General features: G+C 44.9%; 1 protein-coding gene and 1 long non-coding RNA gene across 4 annotated transcripts in view; one reads left to right on the top strand and one right to left on the bottom strand.

The window, feature by feature from the left end:
• Positions 1-493, bottom strand: part of LOC121358304 — a 2,874-nt gene extending 2,381 nt beyond the window's left edge. The window contains exon 1 of the long non-coding RNA XR_005955854.1: positions 280-493. This is a non-coding gene — a long non-coding RNA (uncharacterized LOC121358304). The remainder of the gene's footprint in view (positions 1-279) is intronic.
• SYNE2 (spectrin repeat containing nuclear envelope protein 2) overlaps positions 1-26,529 on the top strand; it is a 175,985-nt gene continuing 149,456 nt past the window's right edge. For all 3 annotated transcript variants that reach the window (XM_041476401.1, XM_041476402.1, XM_041476399.1), the window contains exons 1-2: positions 1-112; positions 18,101-18,216. In XM_041476401.1, coding sequence (XP_041332335.1) covers positions 18,126-18,216 — 91 coding nt within the window. In that variant the 5' untranslated portion in view covers positions 1-112; positions 18,101-18,125. The remainder of the gene's footprint in view (positions 113-18,100; positions 18,217-26,529) is intronic.

Raw genomic sequence — 26,529 nt, 5'->3', positions numbered from 1 at the left:
CGGCCGGGGCGGGGAGCGGCCGGTCCGTCCTTCCTCCTCCTCCTCCTCCTCCTCTCTCCCGCCCTCGGCACCGCCACCCGCGCCCGCCGCCGATGCCGGGACTGCGCCCGCGGTGAGTCTGCCCCGCCGGGACCCGCCCGCGGGAAGTTGCGGCGCGGCCCCGGCTGCGCCTTTGTGCGGGAGCGGCGGCGTTGTCCGCCCGGCCCGGCCCGGCCCCTGCCCCGGCTCGCCCGTGCCGCCGCCCCGCTCCTCTGCCCGCGCCCTCCGCCGCGCCGGTACCTGCCGCTCTTTGTTCCCCGCCGCCGCCGCCTTTGTTCCCTCGGTGCCGGCTGCACCTTCGGCACCGCCCGCGCCCCCCGCGGGACATCGCTGCGCGGGGGGGCGCGGATGGAGAGACCGCGCTCCCGGAGCGCGTCCCCCCCCCTTTCCCAGCGCTGCGAAAGCCGGGGAAGAGGGGAAGGGACCGCGGCGGGGCAGCGGCGGGAGTTCGCCGGGCTGCGCGGAGGGTGCGCGGCGGGCTCGGCCGGCGGCGGGAGCGAGCTTGGAGCGGGCTTGGAGCGAGCTCCCGCCCCCGCGGTCCTGCCCTGCCCTCCCCGAGCGGGGGCCGCGCTGCCGGAGGAGCTCCGGCCGGAGCCGGCTTGTCCCGGGACCGGCTTGTCCCGCGGCGGGGGAGCACGCAGGGGGTGCGGGCAGGTGACCGGCGCTTCCCCGGGGAGCCGTGGGTACCGCTGGGAACGTCGATATCTCTTTGGATTATGTGTTGAGGAACTAATCGTGCAAACTTACTCAGGCAAAGTTTTCGGGAAAAGGGAGCGACTGCTTTTCTGGGAGGGCCGCAGGAGGCAGCGGCATCCTCCCTGCGCTGTTTTATTGCCGGCGCTGCTGCCCCGGTGAAGCGCTGCCCGCTGAGGACTCGCGCGCTCTGTGCTTCCCGCTGCACATGGGCTCTTTTCTCTTTCCCGCCTCGCTGCCAGCCTCCCTCCTGCCTTCCCTCCCTTCCTCCCGTCTTTCCAGGGCTCCTGGCAGACGCCTGCTCCCTTTCGGAGCAGTTTTTACGGATCTGTGTTATTCCAGCCCGTGGGATGCCGCACGTGGGGCTCCCTGTCTGTAACTTGGTGCTGGCTTAGTGTCAGGTGCTCTGTGTGTTTGTGGGTTTAAGGGAAGGCTCCTTTTCCTCCTTTCACCTTCAGAGCTACACCTGGGCTCAGTCTGAATCGTTCTGAATCAAACTGAATCGTTCTTCTCTGTTTCTCCTGAGAGCTGCTGGAGGCATCAGGAAGTAGAGCAGGTGCACCCTCCTCAAGTTACTGGGAATCTACCAGAGAGAAAACTTCGAGCAAGTTTTGGAGTTTCTCACAGCCTTTGTCATGTCTGGGACTGTGTGCTCCTCATGCCTCTGCTTTCCTCTTTCCCTGTGTCCCGCCTGTCCTCTCCCCCTCTTTCTGTCATTCCTGAGTTTTCCTCCCTCTCAGCTCACAGGGTGATCTGCCCTTGCAGGACAGACAGACAGACAAAGACGTAAGTGCCACGTGCAGCGTCCTGGCTCGTTACTGTGACTGTTGGCCAAGTGAGCAGAGCCGTAGCTTGGCCGGCACGTCTGTTTACATCTCTGTGTGAAATGCAATTCCTGCAGAAGCAACACGCGGCTGCTGGCGCCTGGGTAGCTGTGTCACGGTCTTCAGCCACTTCTGAGAGGGAGCTGTGGTGGCAGCTGTTAACTCTGCTCACAATAAGAGTGTCTGCACGCACAGCCACCTCTCGCTGAAATCAGGGCAGCCTAAATAATTGATTTCCGAGGCAGAAGGCAGCATGTCACAGCAAGAGAGGATGGGGTGGTGTGGAGTGAGCAGGAGGTGGCAGAGGAGAGGAAGCCCTGGCATCTGCAGGTGGTGGCAGTGGGGATGAGTTAAGAGAGAGGGGTAGGTGGTGACACTGGAATTTGGAGGTGAAGCACCAGCAGTGACCACAATAACGTGTCACCATGTACTGATGTGTGCACTGGCAATGTTTGGGCCCCCATCATGTGAAATGCTGTACAAACACCTATTCAGAAATGTACAAATTAATGTTCCTTCTTCCCTGCTTCCTAATGAATGGTAATGAATGATAATTACCTTTTTACCTGAGTTTTCTACAAAAACACGTATTAAAGTTCCTTTATTTAAACATTTCCTTACAAATACCCTCAGGAAACCCTGTGTTAAGTGCTGCTGATACCGTACAGTGCTAAGATTTGAGCATGGTGGTTCAAGAGGGGCGAAGGAACTGTACTTTAATGCTCCTTGGGGGTTCCTTCCAACTCAGGATGTTACATGGTTCTGGATATTCTAAGGAAGGAGCTAATCTTTCTCCTATTAAATCTGACTAAAAGTTCAGTAAAGTAACTGAGAATTTTGTTGGTGTCAGTAGCACTTGACCAGTCCTGTAGTGTGCCAGCTATTTTTTATTTATTTGTCAGGCAAAGATTTTAAGCAGAGACACAATGAAGTAATTCAAGGAGCAGTGTGCATTGCTGGCTAGTGATCTAATAGCTTGAAAATGCTTTATCTCCCTAGCTGCTAATTTTAAGTTTTATGTTGAAAGAGAAAGTAAGAAAAAAACCCCTAACCAGTTACTGTTTGTTTCTTTGCAGTTTTTATCTGTGTTTTTTGTTACTCCTCGTGGTATGTTTTGGGAAAGATTGCTTGCATGCTTTGGGAGAAAATTGCATTCTTTTAGGGGAAAAATGGGCCACAACTTAGCCCATTTATTGAGTTAATCATGCACGTTGTAAAACCCCTTTACTAGTAATTGTTCCATAAACAGTGAGTTCAGCTCTGCTCAGTTTCCTCAACATCTGAATACAGAAAGGAACTAAAGAAAAAGTCCCAAAGCGGGTGTGAAGAAGGCCAGCTTGGGAGATCAGGTATAAAGAGCCTCATTCATTTTGGTTTATCTGTAGTACAGGGATATGCCTTTACTCCATGAATCATCTCCTGACATCTGTTTGCAGCGCTGTTTTCTTAGCAACTGCAGCTCTGTTTTAGATCTGGGCTCTCAATGGCCGGGTTTGTGCCGAAAGATGCGAAGAGACAATCCAAGCTCTTCCTAGTGAAGCTGTGCCTTTCAGCCCATTTAGCCAATTTATTTTCTTCCCTGAGGCACAATAAATACCGGTTTTAAAATCTACCAGCTGAGATGCTTTTTCTGTGTCGGTGCAGAGATGCTTATCTGTTGCTTACCACAACTGAAGTGTTTCCCCAACACGATCTGGCAGCGTGGGAGAGGATGGCCATGGTTGTGTCCTGTTGAAGGAATGAGCTGTGTGTGCACCACGCTTGCTCTGCCTTTCCTGCAGGTTTTTTTGAGCTGTCATGGTACTTCTGCATGTGGGAGAGGATATGGTCTTGAAGGAATGCTCCCAGTGATGGCAAGGACCCACTCCTAGCAACGTGCCTGTTTGAACAAGTACCTGGATTAGGCAGTGGGATTATACACAATGTGGAGTGTGGAGCACTGCATGAGTAATGCTTTGGGATGGATCCATAAGCTGTGATTAAAGGGAAGGTGACATTTCATACACCTCTCACCTAATCTTTCCTTGCTTGAATTTCATCTCTGGACGGTTTGGGTGGGGGACTCCTGTAACTGAGGCAGAGTTGGCCATGTAGACACTGGCAGAGCAGGTTGATCTGATTTTGCTATTTTTGCTCTCTAGAGGAGGAATCAAGACCTGACTTGGGTCAGAGGGAGTTTTTTACTTCAGCTGGTGTGGATGAATTTGTCAGGAGTGTAAATGTATGGGAGTACCAGTGGTATATCCATGTTAAGGGACAGGCAATGTTCACCCCACTCTCTTTGTGCTGACTTGCAGTTCCTGCAGGAGGAGCAGGAGTTTATACCTGCGGTAGAACATACAGCTGCTGGACTATGAATCATAAAATACAGCTTATGTTATCCCACAGGACATGAATTTGACTGCCTTACACTTCCTGGACTGACTTGCATCCTGCAGAGCATGAAGGGTGCCAGTAGCAAGCAGTCACTGTGAAGGATGAATGTATTTTGGCTTGGGATAATGCTGAGAGGGGAGAGACCACTCTTGTTCGGAGCATTTTCTTTGCGACAGGATTGCAGACTAAACACTGTTGCTGAATACTGGCCAGCTTCCTGCCACCTTCATGGATCACACACAGCTCCTGGTGTTGGTGAGGGTACAAAGAAGACAACCTCTGTAGATCACCTAAATGACAGTACTCACAGCAGGAGATGGAACAATCTGCTTCCGTGGAGGTGCAGAGGGACTAGGACAGGGACAGGAGAGGGAGTGGGACTAAAACTTCTGTTTAGCCCAGCTTGTGTGCACGGCAGAAAGCTGTGTGGGGGAAAGAGCTGGTGTAGAACAGGCTGTTATCTCCCCACAGGAGGGGAAACAGGACGGGGCTTTGACTCCAGGCATAACTTTGGTCTCGTAGAGAGGCATGTTTGCTTTCTAACCTTCCTGCAGCCTGCTGATAACTCCCTGCACAATGCAGCCCTGCACAGATTGGCTCGAGAGGTTTTTAAGGAACTGCTGACCCTGGTACAAGCAATACTGTTTGTGACCAGGGATGAGGAAGAAGAGAAAAGAATGGCATTAGTTATCTGAGCGTTAAGACTTAGGCTGTAAGTTCTATCAAAGGAAATGACAATTAAGATGGAAAACAAAGCACTTGTAATTACTTTTGTGGAAGTGTAGGGAGGAGGCAGAAATGTGGGGTTTGCAGGAAAAAGTTCTGCCTTCTGAAACTTCTGAGCTGTTGGTTGCCAGGATAAAGACCAGGAGCTGGTGAGCAAAAGGTTTAAGCAGAGGGGAAGGAATACACTGGGTACCCCTTGGTCTGTGGCAGCCTGTACATCCATCCGTGAAGTGGTTGTAGAGACACCTGAGAAACTCTGTTCAATTTCCATTAGAGACCTCTGTGTTGCATGGGCTTGTGTTGTTAATAACCACCTAAATGATGCAGGGAAAGGAAGGAAAGCTGACTCACAAGAAGCATGTCCAGCTTCTTGGAGGCTCTTGAGGCTTGTCAGCAATGTGCAGCTCTTCTTGCAGGAATATTTGGTGAAATATGCAAGTTCAGTAACTGAATGAAATTCTTCTAGCAAAGCCAAGCCCAGGGGTGAAGGTGGTTGTGTATCATCTAGGTACAAGGTGTTTCTGGGGGAGGGAGGCACAGAGCACTTGGAGGGTACTTCAGTGTAACCCAAGGGTGTGCTGCTTTGTTTCCTGCCTTTCCCCCATCTTTAAAGGCCACAGTTCATCTTGCCAAACTATATAATGTAACTATCTGCACGAAAGACAGTTCTCCAGACTCCTTTCATAGTCACTGGAGAGGAGCACACGCTTTTGAGCCATGATTCATCCACCCTGAGTTGGACATCTAAAAATACATTGGACAAACTGCCCTAAAAGTGCCTGTTCCTCTCCATTGTTTCTGCTGAGCTCAAACAAAGAGCACTTACAGAGGTACTGCTCCTGTGGCTGCTTAGTGTCTGGAGAGCTGAATCTCGGCCAAAGTGTCTCATGTCCCAGCAGAGCATCTAGGAGGGCTCTGAGTGTCCTCATTTCCACCAGACTCAGTGTTGGTTGTGCAGTATAAGGCGTTTGGCTGAACCTGAGACTGGGGAGCAGGCAGCAACATCCAGTTTAAATCCACCCTTCACCCCTGGTCAGTCCCTGGACTCAGACGAGCTTTGGGCTGGACCTGACAATCTGCTATAAGAGGCCGAAGGGGATTTGCAGAGTGGCATTTTCAAGGTCGCACATCAGGTTAGTGGCAGAGGTGGAAGCAGTGAGGATGCTGTGGGCTCCCTGGGGTGGTGTGCTCCTTCCCCTGCCCGAGCTCCTCGCAGCTGCCTTGCAATCTGCTGCACTCCTTTGGGGCAAGGCTGGCACTGGCTCTCAGTGGTGGACAGCACCTGGTAGGTACTCACTTCATTTGGCTGGAAACCTTCTGCAAAATTGCATAGGCTCATCTTCCTTTGCCTGTTCTGTGGAAACCCAGGGCTCCTGGAATATTTCTCTGTCTGCTCTGGGGTGCCCTGACCCCCAGGGGAGCACTGACTTTGACACTTATGTATGGAGAAAGTTTCCTAGACTTCAAGATAGACCAGAATCCACAAAAGTGTGAAATAGATTATAGATAGTAGTGTAGCTGTATCACTTTATGAGAAATTTAGATTTTGGTATTTTTACTATGTTGTAAATGGAAGCAAGATGGAGGGCACAGAGTGTTGTCATGGCTTTCTTCTTCATGCTTCTTCTTCCTTCTTCTTCATGGGTTTGGGTGGCATTTTGTAATTGGGCAGAAAAGTCTGCATTGTGGCTCTTTGGGATCAGTTATTGGGTTAAAAAGGAAAATAATCTAGGTGTTGGTTCTTAATTGGATAGTTTAGTCTTAAAAGACCTGACAAGAGATTGTTGGCCATTTTGTACCTTCTAATGAAAAGCTCCTGAACTCACAGTAGTGAGACTGTTTTAGTGATAAGAAATAATAAACACTTGAGTCCGAACATGGACTACTGTCTCAAGTGCCTTCAATCCAGACCCAGAGAAACCCACAACTGGAACCCCCACACTGTTCTTTCTCTTGCAAACATCCATAGTTCAGGCACAATGCTGAGGGTGACTGTGTGTGTGCTCTCAGTCGCAAGCACCTGAACCTTGGGGTAAATATGCAACAGTTCAGTCTTGTCGTGGTCCTGGACAGCAGGTGTGGCTGTACCCTGGTGGCTGGGTGATGTGTGGAAACTCTTTAAGCAGACACATCCACAGCATGCGATGGATAGATCTAAATGCAAACCTCAGGTAGCCACACCCTGGTCACCTCTGAGATGTTGCTGCCACCATTGTGTTGTTTAGCAGTCTGGAAAAGAAATCAACAGCTCCTGTAGCAAAAGCCTATCTGAGCTGGTAAACCAGGTAGGCTAAGGGTAAAATTTCTAATACTTGGAGAACTAGTTCGCAATAGAAAGACTTCCTTTGCTAAATGTCGAGGGAGAGACTTTGCTGAAGAAATTTGCTTGTGTAGCAAAGATAAGAAGCACAGGCAGGTACTGAGTGCTAAATGGATCCTGTGCACGTCTGATTCCAGACAAATACCAGACTATTCTATCTTTCCTGATACCTGAGAAAGAATATGATAGCCATGAAATAGAAAGAACGTGTTGTCTGAGCCAGAATTTGATTCCTAAAGTTCTTCTTAGGGGGTCTGTGGGTGAACTCCAGGAGGTGAAACAGATTGCAATTTGACCCCGGAGAGAACAACTGGGGAGAGGAGGGAAAGAGCAAATTATTAAATAAGAGCTGGGAGAAAAGCCAGTCTCCAAAAATAAACTTTGAAGATCAATTCCAGGTATTTCCTGGCATTGTCATCCTGCTTCTTCAACTGCTCAGCCTGTAACAAGTGGTTTCACAGTTAAGGCTGACAGGTTTAGGGTTGTTTGGTAGGCTTTTTTGGTTTGTCTTTTTTTAAGAAAAGGAGTGTATGATAAACAGTTTACAGTGTTGTTTCTTATGCAAAACTGGGTGGAATGTTGATGACGAAATACCCCTGGGATGGAGAAAGCAAGAAAGCAGAGCTTGTTATTGTAATAGGGAATCAAGAGCAGGACTGGCTTTGTTTTGGAGAAGTGAAAAGTCCGAATTTTCTTCCCAATTACATGTCCAGGTAACCTCAGGAGTTCCTCAGGGGATGGAAGTGGGTGTCTGTGCAATTTAGTGTGAGCAAACAGTGTTCCTGCAGAGCAGTTATGCTGTCCTGGTGCTGTAGGTAGCCTTGGAATGGCTTTACAGGTAATGTAGGTGAGCAAAGGCATCACCTTTGCAAAGCTCAGAGGTGACTGAACGTGTTTCTTCTTGCAAAAATTCTGCGAGAAGCCAGTCCAGGAGTTCACTGTACTGAAAGCCAGTGTGTGAATTGTGAGGAAATTGAAGCATATCCTGTTCCAAGGTTGTTGCTTGTGTTGGTGATCACATGCCATCTCCCTGCTGGGGTTTCGTTCTGGATGGTGACTGCAAGAGGTGTGTCCCTAAAAACTGTCCAGAGACACCTCGGTGGGCTGGAGCTGGCTCGGGCTGGGGCTGGCTCATGTCTTACCTCACCTGCTTGGCCCGGGACAGGATGGAGCAGCAGCTCTGCTTACGCAACACGGCCTCCGGTGCTAGACTGGGCTTGTCTGTAAGTAACTTCTGTGTCAGTAATGCTGCTGCCTTTCAGCCAGGGAGATGCACGGGGCTCACGGGCATCTCTCCTGGTTTGCCTGCATTGTAAGAAATCCTGATTCTCAAAGAAAGCAGCCTGGACACCCCATGGTTCAGACTTGGATGGGAAGACTGTTGTCACCCTGAGTGTGCAGAAGTGGAATGCATGATATAAGTAAGGCATTCTTTAATCTGGGCTGCTTCTAATTTGGAGTACTTGGCTTTGCAATTGCACCTGTATTTTATTTTTTTATTTTGTATAGCAAGAAGAGTTTATTCTAGCAATTTACTGTGCAACACCAAACTCTTTCTCTTAGGTTGTTTATGAGCCCTTTGGCTGTTTGGTCTTTTCTGGCATCTGCACTGGCAGGAGTAACAGTGTTTGGCCAGGTTTTCACTGCATGCCAGAAGTTACTCTGCAAACTTGAAACAATGCTATAAATCAGAGATGTACATTTGTGGGTTTCTTTTCTTTCCTCTAAAGCAGCTAATTCTTTCAAAGCAAAGACAGAGATATTTTATTTCTCTTAAATGGTAAAGGAAAGTGCTTTTCTTAGTGGAGGAGGTCCTGCACAGTCAGTGTGGGAGATGCCACTGTTGAGGGGCCCCTTTTGTATGTGCAGAACCAGCACAGGCATGCGAGCATGCAAGCTGTGCTTTCAGAAAGGCTGCTCTGCCCACAGACCTTGAAGTACGTGGGACAGAAGGCACAAAACAAACAAACAAGACCCTGAACTAGCACTTTGAAGGGAATTTTCATCTGGAAGAATTATAGGCAGATGAAAAACTCATTCTTTTTGGCAGCCCCTCCAAATCAGAGGAGAGGTGTGCTGGGGAAGCATAGTATCTTGCATTGCTGTAGCCTTGACTGGACATGCTTGAGAGAGAAGCTGATGAATTCACAGCTGCCAAGCTAGGACCTATCATTTAAATTGTAATTTGCCCTTCAAATTTGGCAAGCTTCGTTTGCCATTTGCTTGACAAATCTCCCTTTTGTGTTTTTCTTCTGCCTGCATAAACCAGTGAGAACTGCTGGAGAGAGCTACTTGCAGTAGATTCCTTTTCTCTGCTATATTTAGTGGTCACAACAAGTTTGTGATCCTTGCAAGAATACTGCCAAAGCACATGGGTTTAGCTTGAGACATGCCCTTTCTCTTTAGGCTCCCAAATCCACGGTGCAGTTCACTTTCCTCCCCTTTCCCGGCTCTGTCTGCGAGGTCTGTTGTGCAAACATTGCTCTGCTGCTTCCAGGGATTCTGCTCAGTCAGAACAAGTCCCTGCTTTAGTGAAACTCCTGTGTTCAGATTGCCACTATCCATAGTGGCTTTCTCTTTTCCTAACTTCCTAACAGAGCAGATTACTGCTCTGCAGGAAGGTCTTTCTGAACAGTGTTATGATTTAATTTAGAAACTTCAGGTCTTTTTATTGCTTAGGAGAGCTTTGCTCAACAGAATAATGTGTTTGTTAACCATCTGACTGTTTCCTTTATTTGCGGAAAAAGGGAATTGGGAAGGCAGTGGGAAGGAAACATTTGTATTCCTTCAAAGGCATGATATTACTAGGAGCCTGTTTCTCATTAATATCCTGCCATTAATTCCAAGAAGGTGTAGTTGTTATATATTGCTTTTTTAAATATATTTACCACGTAAAATGGTTCCAGTGTGCCTGTGGGTCGGTATGAAAACACTGACTTTCAGTTGCAATCCAAGGGAGGGAAACACTTGTAAATAAGAGTAACAACTTACTGCCATGCTTCTTGCTTGGTTAGCGTGGGCAGTATCGTCCGGTTTGTTCCGATCAGGCATGAGAGCTGTAACTCTCTGTGATTACAGGCCATTCCCGCCCCCTTCCCGTCCCTTCCCTACTGTACAGCCGGACCCGGGCCAGGAAGGCCGAGGAGGGGCTGTGGGAGCGGAGCTGTGTGCTGGGAGCTGCCCGGCCCAAGGTCAGGCCTGCCTGCGCCCTGCGGCGCTGCCCGGCCGCGCTGCTCCCCTTCCCACAGAGGCCAGGCACGGCGTGGCTGCTCCGTGGCTACAGCCTGAGCCCAGCTAGCCAGGGCAAGCGGCCACGTAGGGCTGTCTGTCCCGGGAGAAGGGGGAGAGGCTTGTAGGAGTGAAGTGACAGCGATTGTCGTCTTGCTGCCTGCGTTCCTAGTTAGCCCGGCGTGGAGGAGGAGGTGGTGTTTGTGCGCTGGATGCAGCTCCCAGGTGCAGCACGGATCTGAAGCCAGCCCGTGTTTTGGTGTTGTTTTTGTGATAACCCTTCCCCACAGCCCCGTTATCTGCGGGAAGCGGCCTTGGAGTGCTCTGTCTGGCTGGGGAGTGCAAGACCATCCCCTGCTCTGGAAAAGCTTTTCCATTCTGGCCTCACAGCAACAGATGACATGGCTTTTTGGACACAATTGGAAGCTTCTGGGCATTGCACAGGTAGTTTTGGGCTGGAGTGTGCCCATGGCTTTGTGTTTTGGAGACTGAATTGTCGCCTGAGCCCTTGATGTTGATGGAGGCATGAAGCCACCACGGTGTTTTCGGCTTTCTGCATAGCAGTGGACCCTGGTGTGATCAAAGTGTATGCCTCCAGGCATTCAAAACTCCTCTTTTTCACCTTAACAGCTGTGATTTAAAGTCCTGACCAGTTATTGTGTTTATTAGCAATATGGAAAATCTTGGAAACCAGTTGAAAACGGAATTGTTTCTGCAGTTTTAGTCGGCATGCTTTGGCACTGCCTTCCCACTTGGGAACAGATAAATATGAGACAGGCTCGTATTCTGAGGGCAGGTAATTGCATCGTGCTCCTCTGCGGGTCAGCCTCTGTGACTGTGTGACCAAGGCTTAGCTCTGTTAATAAAAGCATTTCTCTGTGTGTGTTAACATCAGCATGGAGTTAGTGCAGTTTTCAAACTGTGTAATTGTACCAGGATGACTGATATATTACCACCCCCCCAAAAAAAAAGGAAAGGTCAAGAAAGACACTTAGCTAACAGTGTTTTAAAATTGATTAACACAATGAGAAGATCCATTGTGCTTCTGTAACAGGAAGTGTTACTGATGTGCAAATCAAAGACAACCTAGCAACATTTGCTGGCCTTAAAAATGGTGTGGCTTTTGTATACTCATATGCTTCTCCTGGCTGGTTTTCAAAAACTATAAATAGATCACTGGGAAGTCCCTGTATAACAAAAATGTACTGCTGCTGCTTGTCATAAATAAACTTATAAGAGCTGCCTTGGTCTTGCAGCTCTTTTTCTTTGGAGGAGTCCTTACTTGTCCACTTGGTTCCAGAGCATCAGATCACATGAGACAAGATCATTTCTGTGGCAGTGAGGTGCAGCTTCATGTCCAGCTCTGCACCTCCTGAAGATCTTATGTTCTCCATGCTTGTGTCTTGCAGCTCTATCTAATGCTCTCTTGGCTTGGTTCTACCTGAGCAGAGTTGTTCAGTCTTTTCCAAGCTTTTCTCTTTTGGATTCCTTCATCTCCAGCTACTGACAGCCAAGGCCAGGCTTATTTCAACTTCATCCCAGGCAATGCAGTCTCTCTGATGCCACATGCACTAATACCACTTATTAAAAGACTGGCTGATACCCATCTGACTGCTCTTGGGTGTTATGTAGGATCAGGAGGCTATAGCCTCTTTTCTGTATCACCTTCAGAGGGATGGGAACCTAATGGAAGCACTTTTCTTCCTCCAGGGAAGCACAGAGAATATGTCATTATTGCATATTGGATGATGACAAATAGTTATTTTTTTTGCCAGACCTAGGAAGTTGTCACTTCCTCAAGGGAGGAAGTCAAGGCAGATCTGTCAATGATGTTGTTCTGATTTTTGCCATCCTGAGGAATCTGGCTTTGAAGGGCATGTTTTCTGTGTGATCACATTCCAGTTGGGAATGTGATACAGTCTGGGATGGCCCAGAAGAGTGATGTTGACAAACACTTTAAAGGTGGAAGGGATGAACATCAGTTTGGAGTAGGATCTTAAAAAAAATAATAAAAGAGTGTTTAAATGCAAAGGTGATAGAAAATGCATCCTTTAAACAGAACTTTCTCCCACCACTGAGTGAAAACATGGTGAAATCATTGTAAATGAAGTGTTGAGGAGAAAGCAGGACCATCAAACTGAAGTGCTGTGTAAATTTCTCAGGCTTAACATAGGTGTGACTACATTAGAAATGATGGGAAAAGAAATATTATAAAAGAGCGAAAACCAAACCAACTTCATGTGGGGTTTCCTGTGATAATTATTTAGGTCATGAGGTCATGATTTGGATGCCAACAATTTACCTTTAGCGAGGCTCTGTCAAACTTCCGGAAAGATAGCTTACCAAAAAAATCTGGCTCAGTAGCACTTTGCAAGGCTCAAGACTCACACCTCTGAATGACGCTTCTTCTTTCTGAATCTAAAACAAACAGAGATTTTTGTTAATAGCCAAAAAGGAAAGGGTCTTCGGTTGGTCAGCATTGTGGAGCTCTACTTCCTTTGGATTGGTTCACCAAAGATAAAAATCTGCCGTTTCTGTTCATGATGTTGGCTTGGCTCAGTGCATGAGTAATAATAATCTGTTGCTAGGAACAGACTTCAGTTTACATGGAGAGGCCTCTGTGGAGGGCAGGTCTTTGAGTCCCTGAGTGGGTCATAAATAATCAGTGGCACTTCAAAGGAGGAAAAGTAAAAACAAGCGGTTGGAGATGCCGTGAAAAGATGTCTGCAATTCCCATTGCAACACCAGTGGAAAGCACGTAGCCAACATAATTGGGAAAGTATGGGGCATGGATCTCCAAAGGCAAAACCAATGAAGCAGGGATTTACTGACAGTGGGTTATAATATTCACATACCTCTAGCTGGGCTTGTTTGCAAGGTATCTGCTGCTTTCAGCTTTAAGGAGTGCAAAACTGAGCTGATGTCATGGCATATGATTTCTCAAGATTGGCTCCTGGGGAGGACCTTGAGGGTACATCTGTGCAGGGATGTGCACAGGTTAGCTGGGAATTGGAGGCTAAAAAGGTCCTTACCTGGGACAGTGTGGAAATAACAGCAAGTAATTTGCCTTGCTTCCTAAATACTGTGCACAGCTGCTTTGTAGAGGTAGCTTTAAATTAATTGATGAAATGCCCATTTCCTGTTTTAGCTGCAGTTACAGGCATTGTTTTTGAAGATGGCAGTGGTTTAACTGCTGGGTTTTCCATGCCATGGAATCTTACCATCTGCGGTACTTGGAACAGCTGAAAGCCAAGGTTTGCAAAGCACCCTGATCTGAACTAATGTTAAGGCTGTGAAATCCTTTCTAATGAATCCTCTAAATCCATCTGAAACTTTTTTCACCCTTTCTTCTGAGACAAGAATGTCCTTATAAAGACCCTGCTTAAGAAGAGCATCTCTTAGGTCTCATTAGGACTTAAGCCTCATTGGAGACAAGGTATTTAAATCAGTGTTGTCTATTCTCATGATAATGGAATGCAAAGCCTGGGTATGATTATTTTCAGGTTAGTTCCTTGAGATTTGCAGTCTGCTACTTGCTCTTGGGTTTCTCTCTTATCAGTGTGCCTATGTGTGTATGTTAATGCCCAGGATTTTCTGCAATCTGCTGGCTAATACCAGCTGAATTTGGTAGAGGAAGGGAAATTACAGTAGAATTGATGTGGTACAACTGTGCTGATATAATTTCCACCCGTATTTTTAGGTGCCTGTCGTGGAAATAGCTGGAGAGGTAGGGAAGAAGTAGGGTTGAGTCTTAGGAGTGCCCTCGTCACAGGGGCAACGAGAAAAGCTTTTGTTGATGGTTTAACCATTTGATCTGTGGATTGAGCCCAGCTGGCCAAGAATTTGCCCCATGGAGAACACCATGGAAAGCTTTCTTCTCCAGGAGGACATTGCTAATGGCACCTTTCTTGTGTGATTTACCTGCGTTGGAGAAAAGATGAGCTTGCACAACTGCTCTGGTGCAATTCACATAAATTAATCCACAGGAAATGAATTCTTTGGAAGTAGGATCCCAGTGTGCCTGGAACTGCCTCTTTGTGATACTTGCAAGGCTGTCCCAAGGTGAAAGCAGTTAATGCTTTCCTACATTAACGCTAGATTCTCCAGACAGAGGGAAGGACAAGGTCATTCTCTTCACCTTTGTTTTTATTCCCCAGTGACAAAGTGTTGTTTGAAAGCATTTGATTTATTTTTCAACACTGTGGGTATGTATTTCTTAGTCATCCAGCATTTCTTGGAGGGGAAGGGATTGGTTTAGCTCTGCAGTTCATTGAGTTGTTATGAAACAAAATAATTGACTTAAATATGAAGTAGAAAAGATGATCCTTCCTACTGCCAGTGAAAGCCATTGCTGGTTAGTGGTTTTAGACTCTTCAGAGCTTGACTGTTTCAAACTCTTCAGGGGCTGTAATGATATAGTTACATTGACAATGCTGTATTTGAATGAAATTTGGGGCAGGGAGGTGGACAAAGAGGGCATATTGTCCCTGTATAATCCTTTCTCAAGACAATCTGTACTTTGTACTTTTTAAAGAAGAATAATCCTTGCAGGTGTGTCCTCCAAGACTGTGCTTGTCTCTCCCCTTCAAAGCAGCTGTGGAGTCTTTTCCTGGGGCAGGGCAAAATGCATCTTCTATGTTGGATGGTGAATTGAGGGTTTGAGGGACATGAAAGCTTTAGCATAAATTTACCTGATATTAGCTGTGTGTCTTCATTACCTGCACTGTGGATTTGTTGAGTGGATGTCTATGTTTAAAGAAAAAAGTTTAAAATTTCTCATCCTTTTGGGAAGGAGGCCATAAATTGACTTTAAAAGAATATAAGAGCTTTTCTTTATTTATGATCATGTGCTGTAATTTAACTTAATTAATAAATTAAGTAACAATTGAAGTTTATTCCTGCTTTGGGCCTTAATATATTTTCTGCTTTGAAATCCTGGAAGTTTTATTAGCTTTAACTACTTTACTGGTTAGAGATCTGAACTGAGATTGTGGTCCCATCACATGAAGTGCAGTGAAACACATAAAAAGAGACACAATGTGCTGTGTTGTTGCTGTAGCTGGCAAGGGTTGGGCACAGAGGAGGAACAGTCACAGAAAGGTTAAAAATACACTTTGTGTTCACACAAAGTGTTTATGAAATGTCCATCAGAGTTGTTCAGGCTCTTGCATACTTTCCTGTTATTATAGTGGAATTTTTATGCCAAATCCTGCTCCTTTTCCAGTGGTCCCAGTGACTCTAGCATCATGCAAGTTGGTTGAATGTAAATTGGCTCTGCCTATGTCATTGTCTCAAATGTGGGTGCTTTGAAGTTGAACAGATGTGTAAGTTTCCACTGTTTAGTTGTTTGCTTATATACTTCCCACTTGAGCCATTTGTTATTATCTTCAGGGTGGTGATCAAAAAACCAAATTCAAGACTTAGTCATACCCAAAAAATATTAAGGCCACCTGACATTTGGTGTTTTCAGAATTTGGGTTTTTATTGCTTAATCTTGAGAGAAAAAAGGAGGGAGTTTCCCAGGAAAGATTGCCTTGCCTTGGGCATAGCTGTGGGCACTCTATTCTTGCTCAGTCATTGCCCATCCTCAGTTCCTGTAAGAGCCCAGTTATTTATTATAGAATTCCAGGTTGGAAGGGACCTCAAGGACCATCTTGTCCAATATTTTGTGCTAAAAGCACGGTCCAGACAAGATGGCACAGCATCCTGCCCTGTCAAATCATAACAATGCCAATGTTGTGGAATCCACCGCGTCCCTGGGGAGATTAATCCAATGGGTGATTGATTGTTCTATGAAAAAAATTTCCTCTTGTGTTTAATCAAAATCTCCCCAGCAGTAACTTGTACCCACTACCTCTTGCATTTTCCATGTGACTCCTTGTAAAAAAGGAGTTTCCATCTTCTCTGTGGGCACCCTTCAAATACTGGAACATGGTAATAAGGTCTCTTCTTTTCTCAAGGCTCACCAAACCCAGTTTTCTCAGCCATTTGCCCACACAGGCCTCCCAGTAATCTTTGTACACTTCTCTCTCAGCCTGTCCATATAATATTTTGTACAACGTGGTCCCAAACTGCATCCAGTATTCCAGGTGTCCTGGCAAGTGCTGAGCAGAGTGGGACAGTGACTCCTCTATCTCTACTGGTGATGCCCTTGTTCGTGCTGCCCAGCATTTTGTTGGATTTCTTGGCTAATTTAGATACCTTATGATTTCCATCATAACCTCAAGGCTTGGCTTGTTCGTATCACCATGTTCTTGTGTCAGCCAAAGATCAAATCAGTCTTTTTCCTCCTATTTTTGCTTGCTAAGCAAGCCAAACTCTTGTAAAATATGGGTTTTTTGATTATCCAGAGAGGTCTGACTTTTACCTGCCCCTTTCTCAGATCTGGTGCCTTGAGTTGCAGTTGTCAGCTGTTGGTGACTTGAAGAAGTGCAGCAGCTGGAACCAGTTTTTCAGCCATATCAGCTAATATCTTTCTCTGGAAATCCAGAGACTCTTTTTGTTGCCTTTTTTCTCTCTGTCTGGCCTTTGCTTGTCATGAGTGAAGTGATGTCCCATGGCAGGGGGGTTGGACTGATGCTCCCTTTCCAGCCCAAAGCGTGCTGTGATTCTAAATGTGGGCAATAACCCCTGGTCACACCTAGGTGCTGTAAATGTGAATTGATTGATGTTTGTGAAGTGTTCAGATGCCAGGGTGGTGAGTGCCTAGAAAATCTTGTGAGGGACTCAATAATCCTGTCATCAGAGCAGCTCTTGGATAAAGCACAAGGACACACATTGTTCAGGGTGAGGAAAGTAAAATGTTGAAGAGCTCCTCATGAAAGCATGTTCTCCTTTCTGCTCAGTGAAAGAGACAGAGCATGAGGAAAAATAGTATGGAGTGGAGTAAACAAAGGCTGCCTCATGATTCATGGGCACAAGGGAATGGATGTAAGACTTTCTCTGGCATTCCTTAATGTTGTATTTCCTGACTCATCTATTCACACCCTTTATTTTGACATTTACTTGGTGGATGAGTTATTAATATATGGTGTGGAAATCCTAGTGCTTCTGGTGAAAAGGCTACAGTTGTGTAGGTAACAAAGCTTGTTTAAGAGTAAGCCCTTAATTAAATTTCAGCTTAATTACTTTTTGAGTTTGTTTAACTTCTGGGTTTTTGGTAAAAATAAGTCTCTGTCTTAAGCATCCAGTTCTTCCTACATGGCAAATTGAACAGTACTGCAGAACCAGGATCACTTGTATTTTTTAAAGGAAGATATAGCATACCGTTTTCTAAAGTTGCATAGGCATAGGGGAGATATCCAGGGAGAGGAAAATGGAGGAGTTGGAAAAAGAAACTCCTTCATGGGGGTTGAGGTGTAACAAAGGTACCAGACAGAGGCAGTAGTTGTGTTGATTCTCATATGATTGCTGCTTTTTCATTTCATCTTAATCTTTGCAGATTCTGCCTGGATTGTTTCCATTCTGTAGCAATTATCCAGGCAGGAAGGGAGAACTGAACAGTACAAAAATTAAAAAAATGAGGTTGGGCAGTACCAGTCTGAAGAAGGCATTGTGAGCTTTTGCCACCTTGGCTTTCTCAAAGAAAGCAACGGTGTTTGAATTTTCCCAATCCTGGTGCTTTTGTTTTCATGGCAAGACCCACTGGGATCCTGGTTTGTACTGTGGAGTGCTGCTGGCCACTGTTAGAAAAGAGTCAAAGGACCAAAGCTTGTGTTCCTGCAGTGTTAACAGTCACTTTATTCTGTATAAACTGGGAACAGCTGACCAAGGGAAGAAAACCCAAAACAAAATATGTATTTTGGTGCTACGTCATCATTGAGCATCATCAATTTTTATGTAAAACTGTACTGATTTTCTTCCTTTTTTTTATTTTATTTTAATATAATTTCAGTTTGGAAATTGATTGAAGAATTACCATGGAATTCAATATGGCATCACAGCAGTCATCTGCATCAACAGAGGAGCAGGCTTCCTCTGAAATAGATGATCTCCATCTAACGCTGCAAGGTAAGTCAATGAAGTTTCCTGTGCCTTTTTAATTTAGATTTTTGTTAAAAATCTGTGGCTGTGTGTACAAGTTGAAGGGAATTCTGAGAAACCTGTTTAAACTGTGGTTATGGTGAGTGTAGTTAGCTCATGTCTGTGCTTCCTTGCAGACGTTTCTGTATTTCAGGAGAGAGGCTTCAGCAGGAAAATGACAGATGAGCTCTTGTAGTACTTTCTCGTGATGTTTTCAGATCAGTTGCCTTTTTTGGTACTGATGTGCTCACTGATTCTTATGCTTTGTTACTCAGAATACATGTTGCTGTAAACTGTTTGGAAAGGAACCACCAGCATGAAAACAAGCCAGTTCATTAGTTTCCTTGTTTTCAGCTTGCAGACACTTAGGTGGTTGCATTGAGCTGTCTTAATGAAGCTGTTGACTACACTACTATTTTATTTATTTGTTTTTGTTTTTAACTACTGTATCCCTGTGGGGATATAGTGGGCAAAAATGGGGATAATTTTGTGGCTTCTGAACAAATTTCTTATGGGTCAAGCCTTTGGTTCTTACATGTCATGCGTTATAACTTTTTAAGGAAGCACTCAGTGCTGATTTTTAATTATTTCAGTTTAATGGCATCTACCTGGACAGTTAAATGATGATGAGTGCATCCGACCTGGCCTCTCAGAACTTTTGGGTTGTCCTTACTTACAGGTTAAATTTCCTTCTATAAGAATTTTCTGTGAAGGTTGGCTTTGCTGTGAACATACTCAAGGAGGCTGGTCCAGGCAGCAAGACTAGCCCTGCTGAGAAGCTTGGCTTTGATGTGCTTAGAGCCTGGTCCATCCTAGAACGGATGGACTAACTCCTGTTTCCACAGAGCCATTTCCTTTTAACTCCCTCGCAATGAAATTTCCATGGTGCTTGGTGGAGAGCAAATATGTTGAAAACAGATGGTGCAAAAGAATATTCTGCCAAGTCCCTTGTGTGATTCATATTTGCACTAATGCTGTCGTTGAAGCCATGTGTTTTGACGAGTGAGTGTTAATAGCGGTCCAAAGCCAAGTGTCTTTAATGGTGAATTTTCTTTCTTTTTGCTCATTATTGCATTTTCAGGAGAATAAGCAAAAACTTGTAGCAGACAGGAGCTAGTCTGACTTTTGCACCAAGCACAGCTTGTCAGACACACATTTGTTGTGCCAGTCAAACTCAGCCTTGGGTAGAAAGGCTGAGATGGCTGTTGTTGTGAAACAGATTTGGAAAACACTCTTCAGCTTGAAGGCAGATTTGAAGTTACATGCCATTTTTAGGGCAGGGATTTACTTTCAATTTTTTTTTTTTTTTCCTGAAAAGCCATGTTGGTGTTTTTGTTGAAAAACACACTGATCAATATCTCATTGAAGGAGCCCTGCTTAGTAAAATTGAAATGACTGTATTCCTTTGCTGTAATAAATGGAGCTCTTAGATTGTGCTGAAACGAACACACTGCAAATCTTGTGCCCAAGCTGTTTGTGCCTGGCTGTTGTAAAACATCCAGGGATATCCCTTAGAAGTGACATGAGCAATTTTTTGTAGTGATTGAAGACATAACAAATGATACTGACACATTTTGTGTATGGAGCTGTGGCGCTGCAGCGTCTGCTCAGGGTCAAACAAGCAAATGGCAATACAGCTGTGAGGAAGCACCAAAGACACACTCCTGACATGACATATAGGGACCATTAGCAGCTCTGCTCGCAGATCTGTGGTGGCAAAGGTCAAATAAGAAGAATAGGGTCACTCAAGGAAACAGGTTTTTCCATTAATAGAAATCTTGAGATGAGATTTGTGAAGCAGACAGTGATATTGACTGCTTTAAATCAATGAGAGAAATTTCAGATTCAAGGAGTAGTTGCTTACAACTATCAGAAAAGCAGCTTACATTTTGTGTGACTGCAGATGGATGTAAAACTTGCTATGATCTCCTTTTTCAAATTGCTGGAATATAGCTTCATAGAATATGTCCAGCATTGTAATACACAGCATAACTGGAGACACGCATAAAGGGAAAAGCAGGAGTGAGATCTAGTCTGGATGTAGTCCAGATATATTTTAATCTACTTTTTAATTCTTTGTGATCCAACCTTCCATTATTCCTGAAAGGCATCCCATGGGGGTAGAGCACTTGTCTAGTCTGGTTAATTAGGGCAAGATCAACTTAATGTGTCAGTTGGCTTGGTCATATACCTTTGTGAAGTTTATGCCTAAGAAATGTAACAAAATCATTAGCTTTATTTATTTTTTTCCTTCCCTACCATGTGTAGATATGTTATTTTAGGTATGTTTGACTGTTATTTAAGTTACAGGCTTCTGTGAGGACAGCAGGAAAAAGAGGAAAAGAGAGGGAAAGAACAATCTCCTTTAAGTAATTAGTGGAGAGTTTACTACTTATTAGTCCTAATTATTATAGAATCTCTAGTAATTTATGGCTAGTTGGTTAATAGTGTAAAAGCTTGTTAGTGAGTTTTTAGGTAGAAAGTGTTCAAGGGTGAACATTCAGTTTCCTTAATAGTGTTTGGCCTAGAAGATGCTATGGAGACATTCACTGAAAAATAGTGAATGTCAGCTTGTCAGCTAATTACTTTAGGAGACTTAATGAAGCTTGAAAAACGTGAGTAAAATAGGTGAAGAAATTAAAGCAGTATGTTTTCTAATGCTCCCTTCTCCATGCATTTTCAAATGGTAAAGATTCATAAGGCTGAAGTAAAAAGCTGCAAGAATGTAAACCCTTATGTATGGATCTTTTCAGATTTATGTATTGCTCTTTAACCTTTACCAGTTTTCAAGCCGATATCCAGATGAGAGTAATAGTTACCCCTTCCCTCCCTGCCAAGAAAATGGAAATTGCTATGAAAATGCATGATGTCAGGAACTGGCAGGCTTCTTTTATTTTCTTTTTTCCCTTCCCTCTGTCCCAGATGTTTGAATAAAATTTAATCAGATTGAGGTCAGCATTATCTGGGCCCTTTCCTTCAGCACCTCTCTGCTTCTTTGCTGTTTTTTGATGCAGCACAACTTAGAGCAGCTGCAGAATTGCTTTGTTGCAATCCTTGCACAGCCATGTAAAAGTGCAGGTGTAAAGCCTGGAGCTGGACCTATTATGGCTATATCCAGTGGGGGAATACTTAAGGGAAGGGTTTCTCCTGCCAGGCAATCTGCAAACATTTTGGTGAGCAGAGGATGCTTGACAGGGAGATGCTTCATTGCACCATGGGCCATGTTTGAAACCTGAAGTCACTTTTGGTGTAGGATGGAGCAGGCAGGAGCTCAGGGCTTGGCTGGCAATGAGCATGGGAGGAATAAAGCAGGATTCCTGTCCTGTGTCTCCTCCTCCTGTGTGTCCCTCCTGTCCCTGCATCATGGGCTAGCCCCAGAGAGGAGTCCAGCCTGCTGCTCATCCTTCTGTGAGTTGAAGAGGCACAGTCAACATCCTAAATTGCCTTTGGCTACTTGAGATGAGGAGGCATGTCAGCTGCTTGGTAAGAGAAGGGTTTCCTGGCAGAGCTTTGGGAGCTGTTGGAGATGGAGCCACGCTCTGCTGCTGAGCTGGAGTGCGGGACTGCAACAAGGACGGCTGCTCACAGATGGGTGGCTGCAGCAGGAGCTCTGCAGGGTTTGTGCACCCTGGAGCTGGCTTATTGCTTGCATTTGGAATGTAAATCTCTACCTGTGGGAGGATTCAACCTTGATTTTTTTTTGTCCCATGCACAAATCTTTCCCCTGTTTTCCCCTGGGACAGCAAACACCCCTGTGTATGGCGCTTCCCACCAAGCCTGTACAGAACTCTGTTTTTCCTTTTCTTTTCATGCTTGCTGAGCTAATTCAATCACAAGAGTATGTTTTAGCTGTTGGAGTTTGGGACATGTACTTACTCTTTCACTGTTTAATTTACTGCAGGGGTCCTAATTTTTGGCTCCACTTATTAATCTGTGTCTTTGTTACTGTTTATTACTGTAACCCAAAGCATGATAATATAGGAATGTGGTTGTTACAGCTGAAGAGAGTTTTTGAAGAGAACTGTTTTTGAAGAGAGTTTAGTGATAAGAAATGAATGATGCTTTTTTCATGCAGTTATGTCTAATCCTTCATGAATGATTCTCTTCAAGTGAAATTGAAAATACAGAGATATATCTGTGTACGGATAGGTTTTGTTGTGCAGCACGTAGTAGATTGTACTCATCTCTGAGTAAAGGAGTATGTCTTTTTGAGACCCTCTTAATTCATCCAGAGGTAAGGTAAATTAATAAATCTTACCCAGCTTTTTTTTGTTTTAACTGTGTATCTCATCTAATGGGGCCACTTGCTTATTGAAGCTACACTTTCGTTTTCTTTACCAGAATGATTTAAAAAAATCTGTTAAATGTTTATTACAATTTTACAAGGATGACTTTTACAAAAAGCTCCCATAGAAGCTGGACAGAAATTTATTCCCAGTTTATGCTGCCTGGGTGAGGAGCTGCTCTGCAGTTCCCGTAACTGCACAGCTTTGTGGCATGTGACAGGGCTGATGGCACTGGAGAGGCAACTGACACATGACACTGCCTTGAAAATATTCAGTCGTGGGTATTTTTGTCTGCTTCACACGCCTAACATAAAAAATAGATTGTATAGTTGCATAAAAGTGTTCCCTGCTAGGTAAATTGCAATTTTTTAAATGCATTATGTGGTGCGTAACTGGTTAAAAACTGGAATTAAAATGCCAAAGGAGTTGATGGCTCCTGTGGCACCTGTGAGATCACTACAGTCAGATCCCTGTTTCACTGTTCACTTTCTTTAAAATGTTAGAAAAGCCACTTGAATGTTTATCTTTAAAAGTATGTTGATATGTAGATGATGTGACTTGGTACCTTTTAAGAATTTAATCTCCACCTGCCTGTGCCCCTGAGTACTAAACATCACTTCGTGGTGTCGTGAAGACTGTGGTGATTTAGAGGATCCTGACAGTGAGAACAGCACAAGGGTTTAAGACAGCCAGGAGAGCAAAGCTTGGTGTGAACACACTTCCTAAGTTAGCAGCACTTGTGGAAAACTGGACAATTGGCTTTCAAAAGGAAAAGGAAGTTGGAAGGAGTAGTACAGAAAGTTTCCACTTGCTTCACTGATGTGGTAGTAGTGATTTAGTTAATATTTATGTAATATTTGGATTTGAAAAGACCCATTCCTTCTGTAGAGGTATTTTCCTCATCTTCATTGTGTTTTGGTAAACTTCTCAATCTTGACGAAGAATTCTGTGTTTGTTTTTAATTGCTTAACACCATGTTGCTGAACATAAATGCTGGAAATAACCCTTTTCCCTGCTTTCCTGTCTGCAGAATGTGAAACTGTTGCTGGTTGGAAGGGAAGGGACTTCACAAAGGGCTTGGGGTTAATTGCTCACTCTCTCCCTGGATTTGCAAGTACTTAATTGTTCTTCTGATGGTTCCAGTCATTTAAAGAATGTACTTGCTTGGTGTATTAGTTCATATAGCACTCCTTCAAGTGCTGTCTTGAAGGAGCTCTCCTGGTTATCCCTGTTTCCCATCCTTTGGTTCATTCTGCTGCTCTGTCAGGGAGTGTGGGAATGGTTATTTTGAATGAAACTGAAATAAGGAAGGTGCTGTGGTTGTCTGTGTCCATTGAGGCTGGAATTAGCCCAGCACAACCTTTGTCCCTGCACACATGGTGGATACACTGTGTTGCGAACAGCGGCTCTCCTGGTCTGTTCCTGATGAGCTCTCTGCACACTGCTGCAGACATAGCCTCAGCTGACCTCAGTGCTGAGAGGAAGATATAAAAATATCATACACAAGAGGTAATTCCTCCTGGTGAAACAGATGAGAAGATGACAGGCAGGCTTGTGCTCATTAAAGTGATCGCTTAAATGTTTGGGTTTTTTTTTAAAAAGAAGCCATACAGTTGTAAATTGTTCACTGACAATGATACACAAGTCATTGTGGCAGAAGAAATCCTCTTTGCTGTTTGGTGACAGTGTTTGGTGAGTGTGGATGGACAGGCTACATCTGTTCTGCCATGATTTGCTTCCCCCAGCTCTCTGCTGAAGGAGGAGATGGTCCTTTCCTTGGAGCTGCCATTCCCCCACCTCAGGAAGGGAGGCATGAAAGGCAGAAGTGGACAGTAGACTAATTTTAAGTCTTGTTTTTTCTGCATCACAGTTTAAGGAAGGCTGAGAGTAAAAAAGTGGCTGGCGGTGCTGCTGTTATCCTTTCCCTCCTGGGAGAGTTCAGCATTCACATTGTCCCTGCCTTGTCCCTGTGCTCCTAATGATCAGCCTGGTTTGTAGCACTTGTTGGTAGCTCATTACTGAATAAAACAGTCATTGTCCAGCAGTGTGTATTGATTTTTGGCTATTCTACGTGACACATTGCTTGTATGTGTTATTCCTCCCTAAAGAGTTGTTAACACAGGGTGAAATGTGATAGATTTTTGGTATTTTCAGATTACCAGGTTCTTATTCTGTTCTCTCAGATACACTTTTTAGCTTAGTGAGTTTTGACCCAAAGTAAAGAGGATGATCAGGGTTTGGGGGTTTTTATAGCTTTTTTATTCTAGGTCAGTGACATTTTGAAAACTAGGGCAAGAGAAAAAACCAAGGTCAGTTAGAGTCCTACAAAAAGGCCTAACAAAGAATCCATTCACCCTCATAAAAATAAAAATCTGTATTAATTAATCACGTGGTATGAGGTAAGAATTGAAGAGCTTGATTAAATCATTAGCGCCTCTGAGCAGCAGCATTGGAGGGGGAACTGGGAGGGAAAACACACAGCCTGAAAATTGCAATACAGCTGCCTGCTACGGTGCCAGGAGCACATCTGTACTGAGTGTGTGTGGTGTGGAAACCCTGACTGCTGCACTACAAGCTGGGGAATACTGGCAAGCATGGAGTTCTGTTATTAATTCAGGAGGAGATTCTATTATTATTATTTGTTTGGGTAGGAAAAAATGGCACATTGCAGCAGAGGCAGCAGCTGCTCAGAAGGCAGCCCGGTGGGTTGTGTTGGGTAGCTTATGGAGGGTTTAAGGTGCTCTTAGATGTGGAATAACCACCTTGTACTTTCACCAGGTGAGACATTTGCCTGAGAGCTGCCCACGTGAATCAACACTTGCAGTATCTGGCCCCTATTGCATAATGAAGCATTTTAATATGCATGTCAACCAAAACAAGGCCAAGTGTCTCATCCTAACCATCTGTAACCAACCTCAAATTCAAGTTCTTGAAATCAGCAGCAGCAGCAGCAGTGTGTGTTTGGCAAGAGCTGCAGCTGCAGGAGTCACTGGCGTCAGGCAGAGCAGTCAATATTTGCTCTCTGTCCCTTTTCAGATGCTAGCAATGCAGCCTTGCCTGCCCGATAAAATTGAGCTCAGACTCAATAATTGCAGCTTGGGTAATTGGAATGGCTCCCACGTGGTGTTCAGCTGAAGGGTGTGGTTGCTCCTGTGCTAACATGAAGCCAGTATCTCCATGCTATTTTTGTCCTCCCTGTGAGCATTGCAGCGTTGTTTAGTCTGTGTCCCACGTGTGCACTTAACTTTCTCTTTTCCGAAAAAAACCCAGTTTTGTCGTGTTGTTTTTGTCCATTAAGATTGCCCTTATCTTACCCTTTGAGGGCAATCTTGGTGATGCTTAGAAAGAATCCTAAAACAATCCAGTGAGCAGGGGAAACCGCCTGCTTCATGCTCCAACAGGATGGTGGTGTTGCAGATCAGTGGAGGGCTGATGAAAGATGCCCTTACTACAGGATGCAAAGCAGTGCTCCACGCCGGTTATGTGAATGTTTTTGTTGCTGCTCACCCGCCCAGTGGGGCAGAAGGCAGCCTGTGGGACGAGGAGCAGGAGCCTGGGTTATCCTCGAGTGAATTCCTGTGTTTCATGAGCTGATGAAACTTCACAGAAACTCCTCTGGTCTGTCTTGGATGATGAAAAGACCCCACAACTGGGGTTTGTGGTTGCAAATTTCCAGAGTGTAGTAAAGTGTGGACATTTTCCTGTGAGTGGCATTTTCGCTTTTATGGGCAGAACAGTCTACTTTTTTTTTTTTTTTTTTTTTTTTGTTCCCAAGGGCATGGTATTTTTGGTATCCTTCATCCTGCCCAGCCTCCCAAAACATATGTATCTATTGCTGAGAAGTCTTGCACGTTCCTTACAATGTCAAGCTTGCCTTCAATTAATCTTTTGAGCAAGAACACGCTTTCAGAGGCAGAAGAGATGGTCTGTTCCTACCCTGTCTCCCAGATTTGTTTCTCCATGCAAGCCTTTTCTGGGAAGCCAGCCCCAGTGCTTGCAGTCAAGGCTGCTATGG

The sequence above is a fragment of the Pyrgilauda ruficollis genome, unplaced genomic scaffold (assembly GCF_017590135.1).
Source record: "Pyrgilauda ruficollis isolate IOZ18807 unplaced genomic scaffold, ASM1759013v1 scaffold38, whole genome shotgun sequence".
Classification (NCBI taxonomy): domain Eukaryota; kingdom Metazoa; phylum Chordata; class Aves; order Passeriformes; family Passeridae; genus Pyrgilauda; species Pyrgilauda ruficollis.
The sequence above is the reverse complement of the archived record's forward strand: the minus strand, read 5'-3'. Positions and strand labels throughout refer to the sequence as shown.